The sequence below is a fragment of the Carassius auratus genome, chromosome 41 (genome assembly GCF_003368295.1).
Source record: "Carassius auratus strain Wakin chromosome 41, ASM336829v1, whole genome shotgun sequence".
NCBI lineage: Eukaryota > Metazoa > Chordata > Actinopteri > Cypriniformes > Cyprinidae > Carassius > Carassius auratus.
Window position 1 is genome coordinate 16,458,745 of NC_039283.1, and position 10,237 is coordinate 16,468,981.

General features: G+C 37.8%; 1 protein-coding gene across 6 annotated transcripts; it reads right to left on the bottom strand.

The window, feature by feature from the left end:
* Positions 1-1,980: 1,980 nt before the first annotated feature.
* On the bottom strand, positions 1,981-10,237 carry LOC113060224 (FAD synthase-like). Of its 6 annotated transcripts, none has more exons than XM_026229128.1 (8): positions 9,744-10,237; positions 6,500-6,649; positions 5,539-6,298; positions 5,265-5,412; positions 4,471-4,569; positions 3,675-3,864; positions 2,421-2,494; positions 1,981-2,331 (listed from the first exon to the last, which is right to left on the bottom strand). In XM_026229128.1, exons 1-8 carry the CDS (start codon positions 10,038-10,040, stop codon positions 2,196-2,198), a joined length of 1,854 nt encoding a protein of 617 aa, XP_026084913.1. In that variant the 5' UTR covers positions 10,041-10,237; the 3' UTR covers positions 1,981-2,195. The 6 variants fall into 6 exon arrangements, with proteins under 6 accessions (XP_026084913.1, XP_026084912.1, XP_026084916.1 ...); XM_026229127.1 differs by having other exon boundaries at positions 6,500-6,652; XM_026229131.1 differs by having other exon boundaries at positions 6,500-6,724; positions 9,744-9,880.

Genomic DNA, 10,237 nt, shown 5'->3' on the forward strand with positions numbered 1-10,237 from the left:
TTCCCTAACTAAAACCTTTGCACTTTTAGTGTGTGTGTGTGCATTTATGAGCATGTGACACAGCTCTGTAGAAAGTATATATTGTGATACAGATGTGTTGCAGTTGTAATAAAGCAATTGTAATCTCTTTTAAACTTTAATTATGATGTAAAAAGATGATGTTTAACTTATAACAGTTCTAATTAAATCAGTGTGAGAGTACTTCAGTCACACATATTATATTAATTCAATATCATATAATATAAGTATTACACAAGCTTGAATGTAGATTTTCTCAGTATTATTTGAATGGTATTAATTAATGGAAACATCAAAATATCGGCTAAACATTCTTTTTAATCGTTTTTTAACATATACTGTATGTGTGCGTGTAAAAATTATATTTACAAGACACTATTGGAAAAAGTATTTGATTACTATCATACACACATTTACAGTTGAATATAGCAGTCATAAAAATGTAAATTATGAATGGGGGCCATGACATGGGGCAAGAAGCCCCCAGGGGGGACATGACCCAACTGTCATCTGACCTTGCAGAACATTTAATCTAAACTAAATTAATCCTAATCATTGTATTTTTGGAAAATCTAATTAAATTATTACAATCGCGCATTTTGGCAATGTAATTTGAATAAATTGTAATTAAATGTTTTATAATGACAAGTACAGAAACATAGAGAGAGGTATCTGAAATGCAATTATATTCAACAGTTTTAAACCTGAAAACATCACAATATTGCAACAGTCAGAATGCAATGATTTTGAATTATTCAGTTTTAGATTATGACGATTTATGAAGTTTACAGTATCATTCTCAGGCTGAAGAATTATTAAATAACATACATAACAATGGATTCCAAAATATTGTGATGACTTATGAACATTATATAACATGTTTAAACACACACACACACACGTTTACTTGTCTAAATGGGTAAGACTTATTTCTAATTTTAAATACTATAACCTAAAACCTTCACAGTATTTATTAGTAGTATTATTACTATATGTTTCTGTTGTTGTTCTTTTAGATTATATATACATATATATATATATATATATATATATATATATATATATTTTTTTTTTTTTTTACTTTTACAAATGAAGATGTCTCTTGATGTGCCCAAAATTATTATTTTCTGGGTTTAGCTCACTTTCAAATTTTGCCCCAATGTGTGAACACACACACACACCTCAGAATGCTTCATCCTGAAGTGAAGGTAAGCTAAAGCAAAATCCTCAGATTCACTCTCACTCACTCTTTAACACTTCATCTTTATCATTTTCAAGCGACCTAATATTTTAGGGCAAGATGTCCCAGAGTGCCTTTTGCCCCATTTTAAGGGGGCCATCTTACCCCAGTGTACAACTTTACCTTTACACTTACAAATTCGATCAATTTACCTCGATGAACAAACCTTTCTAATCATTTACATTAATAACACGTTGGGCCGTATCTAACTTTTATTAAAGAACTATTCTTATCATTTAAATCGTCTAAGATTAAAGGTTATTGCTGATATAAAGATAACGGTGGTCATCTGAAGTGTAACAGGCCACGCGTCCGTGAGCGAGTCGCTTTATTAGATTGCACCGCATCGATTCCCGTCGCCAGACCGCTGATGAATTTCCAGATGGGGACATCGATAACCTTGGATTGAATCTCGCTTGAATAGAGTACTTTATTTTAATCACCATGTATAACGTGACTCCATCGCACCCGTGAGGCGGGAAACAGCCATTGCATTTCATTAACTGTGCCTCCTCCTGTCAGTGAACGACGATGCTCTTCAGACGGCAAGACTACTCTAATCTTTTAAGAGATTTTTCACTTTAAACTTAAGTCACTTAAAACATAATTATTTTAACTAGCTTGTCCTGTTATCTAACGTGAAAAACTTGGAAAATGCCACCAAATGAGACAAAAGATTTGCACACATGGTTCCCCACAACTGAGGTACAAAACACAAATCATGATTTGATACGGTTTTAATATAAATCTTAAGTACAGCATACAGTGACATTTCTCACTTTTCTATGCATCCACATTCATAGACAGACTCTTCAGAATAAAAAATACTGGGGCTTTTTAAAAGATCTGTTACTGAGATGATATTTCAGATTAAGTTCCAAATATTCAAAATTTCCTCAGTTTCACATCGAGTCATCTAAACTCGAAAAAAACTCAGTCATGCCCTTGAGTTGCGTTCCTCCTCCTCATTTTCCAGCTTGTAGGCAGGTTTGTAGCGAGTCACCCCTCTCTCGTCCACCACTTTAAGAGATGGATTCCTGCATGTGTTATCCATACTGCCTAAAGAAGTGTATCTACGAGGATGAGAGATAAGGGCATACGCAAACCATGAAGACAATCTCATTTGATAAGTGAAGACTGACTGTGAAGAGAAGCACCTCACCCTTTGTCATACAGAATGCAGTAGGGCACATACAAGGTTCTGAGGAACGACCAGATGTCATGATAGGACCATTCCTACGGAAAGAGAGAGAGAGATGGTGGATATGAGGCAAACATTTCGAAGTAACAAAGATCCAGGGCATTTGTAATTCAGAGAACATGCTGTACTGCAGTGTCTTTTACATAAGCACCACTGATTGTGATGATGGAGTTGCTGTGTAATGATGTTGGAGAGCCTCATTCATCATCATTCACCATCTCTTGGCTGTTTCTGCTGCCGGCTTACATGAGAGTGAGTGGGAGACATGACAGTGATTTACTGACTGTGGAGTCAGTTTAGACACTACAGGAAAGGTGGGTTTTTGTCTGTTTTTATGTATATATTTGTGTGTTTGTGTGTGCGTGGTCACAAAATACACAGGTATAGTAATACTGTATTACATTAAATGTGCAATAAATGTTTAGAACCAAGTCCATAAAAAAAAAAGAAAATACCCGAACTGGGTATTGATAGATTTCACAAATCAATTCAATTTTGATTTACAAGCTCATCGGTTCAATTAAATTCAGATTCAATTCAATTGCTGTAATCTATATAGGGTTCCTATCAGTTAACATACGGCTAGTCAACATTATATCACTAGTATTAATGTTGTTATTGTTACAGCTTAACAGATGGCAGCTGACCTTGCTAGCTAGCTAAGCGATTGTAATAATGTCATTCCACTATTGAAGTGTTGCCGCTGGGCAACACATAAAATTGAACGATTTACCAAAGACTAATGTCATAAAAACATTTTTGAAAGGTGTACATGTCATCTTGACATCATAACAGAAATGTTTATATTTTTAGGACATGTAAACACTTACACGGGTTAAAAACTGAAACTGGAAAGTGCACTGCATGTGAAATTAAATGACTTAATGATATATCAATGCACAGAATGAGATGTTGTTGTTGAAATCATAAGTGTTATAAATGAATCATGAATCATAAGTGCCAGTCTAAACTTTTTTTCCCCCACTTACCATCTATGAAGTAATACTGTCCCACCAGTCCCTGCTTTGGACTCCTTGTTTTAGGTGCAGGATAGGCTTTACTGCTTTATCAATTTAAGCAGTGTGGCACAAAGCTTCATGTGTTTGTTGAATTTTTTAATCTAACATTAATGTTCAAAAGTTCAAAGTCAGTAAAAAAAAAAACAATGTAACAAAATATTAAGCAGCACAGATATATATATTCTTTCCCCCTTACCAGCAGTGGGTTAACCCTCATGTATTCAGGCCAGCCCGGGTCTGTGGGACAGAGGGGTGTCAGTGTGTGCGAGTAAGGGTCAGTCTGTCTCGTTCCCATCAGAACCGCCTTTAAATCTGGCCTCCTTTCCCGGACCTCATGCAGAGCCTGCCGAATACTGCCCTCCACCGAGAACAGCTCCAGGTCATATCTATAGTAGAGAGAGGACGAGATGTGCCAATTAATTACACCTATGGAGCTTTGATGGACACTGATGAATTAATGAGGCCTGGATGGGCTGGATCCATGTTCAACTCATCATGGATGAGGAACAGACTGCAGCTGGTTCGTCTGTAGCTGTACAAAAGCTGTTAGGGCTCACAGATGGCACGTCTCCCTTGAAAGTCGAGTGATTTGGTTAAGACATTTCACTAACTAGCTGGTGCCAGATCCCATGTTGTATGTGCGTAACCAAACATGACTGGTGATTCTAACATTAGTGTTATACTGCTCAAAGCCTATCTGGAAAACTTCACAATTCAGAAATTTGGTCAAAATAATTGTTTGAATCAGAAAAATGACTAAATCATATACATACTGTAAATAGTTTTCATATGCCGTTTTCTGATGTATGCAAAAAATTCTGGGAGAAATGCCAGAGGCTCCAGTCTGAGATTTACCTACTCGGGAGGAAAGGAAACCATCCCAGATTTTTTATCTCCACTTTAAATCATTGCTGTAACTAATACAGACACACACACACACACACATATATATATACACATGCACACATTTTTTTAAAGACACCTTGTCTTACCTTTTAATCGTATCCTGCAAAAACCTCTCCATTTCTGGAAAAGGAGAGACAATTCGAATGTACAAAGCTTTCAATCTGTCTTTACTATCTGGATACCGCCTGAGAGAGATAGAGAGATTGGGGTTGTTTTTTAAAGATGTTTTTATATTATTAAATGTATATTATTGGCAATTAAACATGGACATTAGATTCAATTCACAGCATTTATAAATACATATAGTGCTCCAAAGAGTATTTAGACACACTCAATGTATACATTTTTAGTATTCATAGAAAATAGCAAACCACATGACATCTGCAAACAAATTATGCAGATGTGAGACAAGTTTTTCTCAGTCATTTTTATGCATAGAGGTCTTAAGGTGATCATTAGTATGAAATCAGTTCTCCTCAAGTTCACAAACCTAGCAAAATAACTGCAGCCTTAGTTCATCAACATAACTCTGAAGATACACTAGCATTTGACAACCAGTACATTTCCAAATACTTGTCTTAAATGTCAGACAGTATATCTATTATTTTATGACTTAAACATCTATTTCTGTAATATTTTTGGAAGTAATGCCCGTGCTGTCTTAAATGGTTAATTTAATCATTTATCTCTAAAGGTGAAGGTAAGTAAATAATGGCAGAATTTTTGGGTGAACTATACATTTAAGTTTGCTTTATTAAGATTCCAAATACGTTTTGAGGTCACTAAACTTAAAGGCGATACTGGGCAAAAATTATTTACAAAATTACAAACAATATTCTCCTTTTTCTGTCTAGCCATTGTCTTTAATTTAGTCTCTCACCGTTTCAGAGCAGCATAATATAAATGCAGTAGAGCTGTGCAGTCTTTGCCACCATTGAAGCCGACACAGATTTCATTAGTCAAGTATTTCTCCATCGCCATCTCAATGGTCCCCAATGCTGCAGCTACTTTCTTCCCCAGCATCGTCTCTGTGAGATATACATGTTTAACAAGGTTATTCTCAACTGATTTAAATCGAGATCTAACCTGGTCAAGATCAAACACATGTAAGTGACTGCGACAACATCACTCAAATTTGGTTAAAGGCAGCTCACCGCTTTTCGAGAGTGCATACACCTCTTCAGCTGCGACTGACACTGGGTCAGTGATGAGAGGAACCACAGATCTTTCAGGTAGCTCTTCTATCAGCTGAGTTCTTGCTCGTTCCACCTCTTCCGCACTGCCAGAGTCCAAAACCAATCGGACACGGTGATAATTACTAAGCCAGTCTGGGTAAGAGCCCAGAGAGACACGCTTGCCCCAATCTGCCTGCAGTTTTGTTAGACACTGGGCAATATCAGTCTCATCTGCATCCACAAACACCTCACGGGTGTGAAAGGTGGTCCCAGAACCTGAAAACAGATGGGCCAGTCCATTGAAAGCCTTTTCCAGCAGAGAGGGGATGCCGGGAAATATGTATACGTTGCGGACACTGACAAGAGGGAAACGATTTCGCTGGCCTGTCTGAGGGTCTATGCCAAAATTGAGTTTGGCTGAAACTGGAACCATGGCAAGCTTCATTTGGGCACTACTGGGAGTGTCTGGGCCAAAGAACCCCTCCACTAGCTTTGTCAGTTCAGGGTGAGCGTGCAGACCTTCGCCAAATGCCATCGCAACGCTCTCAAATGTGACATCGTCATGAGTGGGACCGATGCCACCGGACGTGATGAGGTGAGTAACAGCGGAGGAAAGCTGTGCCACTTCTTTAGCAATGACTTCCTGGACATCAGGTACGACAGTGATTCGCTCTACGGTGACGCCAAGCTTGCGAAGTCCACGGCACAGGAAAGCACTATTAGTGTCGACAGTGTGACCCTGTAATGTAAGCATATAAACCATTGCTTTCTAATAATTCTTAAAGAGTTTAATTTCTGAAGTGGAAATGTCCCTGCATCTGTCAATGGTCGGAAAACGGATAATCCATATCCAGATAATCCAGCTCCCAACTGTCATAATAACATCATATATAAGACACAGGGTTAATTGTGACTATTATCAATGGCTAGTGTAAATTACCTTGAGGATCTCATCTCCTATGATGAGAATAGCTGCTGTGACAGCACCATCTTTCTGTGTGGAGGACGCAGTGCAGTTCTGAGCCATTGGGATGATTTGGCTACCAATTCGCTGAACCCTCTTAACTACTTTACTGATCCGAGGCAACGCCTGCTGCATTCAGCCGAAAATTGTAACACAGGAAAAAGGCAATGAAAGAAAAAGGAAGAGACAGATGGAGAGGGTCTGTTGGGAACAAGCACAAAAGTCTGAGCAATAAAACTAGTCGACTTGACTTTTAAATTGATCAATTACAATGCCAAATTTTAAGACTGAACATCAAACACAATAAAAATGTGGATACAAATCAAAATTTCTGCAGATCTATAGATTTCTCTAGATGACTTTGTGTAACATGAAACCAAGACATACCTTTCATTTAAAAACAACTCACAGATCTTAAGGCTGCATGGTTAATAGGAATGAAACCAAAATCGTGACATGACTTTGTGTAATTATCAAACTGCAAAGACTGCAGTTCATTTAATTAAATGCTCTGAATGTTTCAATGGAGCGCAGCACTTTGCTCATTTACACATGACCAGCTAATGATCCTGTGTCTTCAGAGTCTTATGCATGGTTTTCATGCACAGTTCACACACTGCATGGTTTTCCAAGTCGTTGGATCGCCATTGTCTTCACACTGCATGACTATCTATCTATCATCAGGAAAGATCACCTACAACTCTGTCTGGTCTGCAAACTATGTTTCACAATCATACGCAAGCGATAATTAATAAGGAAATAACTCCTCCTCAAAGCCCTGTCTCTTGCTCTCTCATTGGCTGTAGGTCATCGCCAATGTGTTTTTTAGTCAGAACTCATTTCACACAAAAGGGTTTTTGAATCGCAGACAGGTCCAGATATTTAGCATACCAAATATTTCATGGACGTCGGCTACACGTCTTTGATTCTGTTATGCTGGGTACACACTAAAAGATTTTTTACATCTTATAAGATTTTCTAAATGTGATCGACCACAAACATGAGGATAACAAAAATCCTAGATTTAACCGTCTTGCTCCTATAGTGTGTGGTGTGCCATGATGTGACAAAAACAGCACACCACACATGAGCAGATTTTCAACCAGAGTCTTGACTGTGAACACAGGAAATCTCGCAAAAAAAATTGCCTTATTAAATAAACTTTAAATAATTGTTATCACTCCTTAAGAACATGATCATTCGCTTTCTGATTGGATATTGTTTAGTTTCACATGATGATCTCCAGAGCGTAAGTATTAAACATGTTGAACATTTACGATTTGTGATCGGGGCGGCTACGACGTTCTTCCGATCAGGTTCGGACACTCTGGGGAAAATCTGATTGTCGGAAAGGGGGAAATTGGCCCAAAATCAGTCCGATTATCTTTTGGTGTGTACCCAGCATTAGATCACATCTTTGATAATTTATGCTGTGATAGAGTCATTGGGTGACAGACACGTTTTCAGCTTGTGTAGTCTATGAACTCCTGTTGTGGATCATTTACGTAATGTCACGTAGTGTGAACACCACACCGACTTCAAGACAAGCCAAGAAGTCTTTTCTTGATTTAAAGTAAATGCTTCTCCACACAATCTCATCTCTGAAAGGTTTTGGATTGTTTATAACATGCATTTAAAAACTCAACACGCACCAACCATCTTCCCAAAGCTTTAATACAAAGCGCTTATAAACGGGCAGTTGTCAACAAAAGAGAAGATTTAAGGGTCAGCTGTGATGTAAAATAAAACAATTTTTCTTGATATTTTCAGTGAATATATTGCAATACTTGTAAATATATACACATCGCAAAAATTTTACCAAGTTTTTTCCTAAATCATGTATCCCCATGTTAGATGTTAACAACAAAATCACTCTACACCTCATAACTGCTGTACTTCTACAGTACTGCATTTCTATTATATTCCCACATCAATGTCAGTCTAAAGCAGAAAACAGCGGTCACTGCCAATGATTCATGTCACTGCTGTTTTAGTTCAATTACATCTTACTCTTTTTTGGTTCATCAAACCATAGAGTGACTTCACATGGACTAATGAATTAAGATAATTATTTATGTTAAACTATAATTTAAGATAATTATCGTCAACTATAAATTATCCACACTAGACTATTACAGAATGGTTGAGACAATAAAAACTTAATTTTGAAAGTCCTGAAAACACATATATTCTACTTACTAAAGTAAAGTGGTTTACAAAGAAACTAAAGTATGCGCCAAAACAAACATTTTAGCTGCATCAAAGTCTAATTATCTGATCTACGTCACTAAATAGAAAAAAACATCTTTATATTAATAGGAATGTATCATTTATCCTAAGTGAAATCACTCACGATTGTTGGCAGTTCTCTTACCTGGAAGGCACGTAACTGAATCCTTGCTTTAGCCCGGATTGTGTGGCCAACTAAAAGCTATTCAATGAAGCACTTATCTCATTGAAGGCTGGCTCAGGAAAACTCAAGGTACTGTCACGGTCATTTGAAAGCTATGAACATGCCATCTGTGAACATTGATAAAGTTAACAGCTAACGATACTAGCTAATGCAAGCTCAATACAATAACGATTCGGGATATGTATATTTTTTAAAGCTAGAATTGGTTTATAACGTTTACTACCGGACGAGACCCTAACTACGCCAGTTATATATCAGTAAGAACACATGGTGCACTCCTCCTGTCACGTGACGTCTCTTGGCCAATTGAAGCGAGGCGTTTCATTACTTCCTTAATAACTAACCAATCAGCGTAATGAGGGCGGGAACGTCCCCATGGAAGTAAAAGCAGACTATTTGCTTTTGTCTCTTATAAAATTAACGTTGATTCTATTGCAAATGTTTACAATTAATTATCCCTTTGAACAACTGTTAAACATTTATATCAAATCAGCTTAGTTTTCTTCTACGGTTAGTCTTATGGCCACTTGTAAGCAGCTTTGACACACAAAAATGTATCTGACGGTTAAGTTTGTTTGTTTCACAGTCATTTTAATAGTAACGTTACGCTATGTTTAACATGTTTACTTCGTAAGTCTAACGTTACAGACACCGCATGATATATTATCCGTCGCATCGCTTAGTTAAAGTTTTTTTTTTTTTTTTTTACAAAAATAACTCGGGTCGGACTCGAGCCCCCTTGAAATGATCATTGTCAAGTCCATGGGAAATCATATGATTATGCTAAATGTGTATTTCCACACCTACCTCAGCACGTTGTTGTATCTTAGGCACAGCTGTTGAACACAAACGCCTTTTATTTCCTTTGGCTACACTGAAATCGGACGGTACAAAATGTTGGCTGCAGACCCTCAATCCTCGGATGGACTGGACTGGTGCTCCGGTATCTCGACGAAGGGCGATCAGCCACAGGTTCAATCTTTCTGCATCGTGCAGGGGCAATGTGTGAAAAGTCAAACTTTCCTCTTGCATTGACGCCCACTGACGGAGTCTCACGGATTTCTCTTGGTTGAAGCATCCAGGATAAGCACACACGCGCACCATTTTGAAAAATCCACCGCCACGCGAAACCAATAAAGTTTGCGTGCACTTTCTTCCCTTTTGTAAATCGAGCTGTTCAGTTTGTAGTCCTCTCAATCCCGGAAGAGAACTAGCAGATTCGAAGCCCGGCGATGGGCTTTAGAACCTTTGAGAATCATTTGTTTCGAACCCGTGAAAACTGCCAAAGTCACGTGATGTCA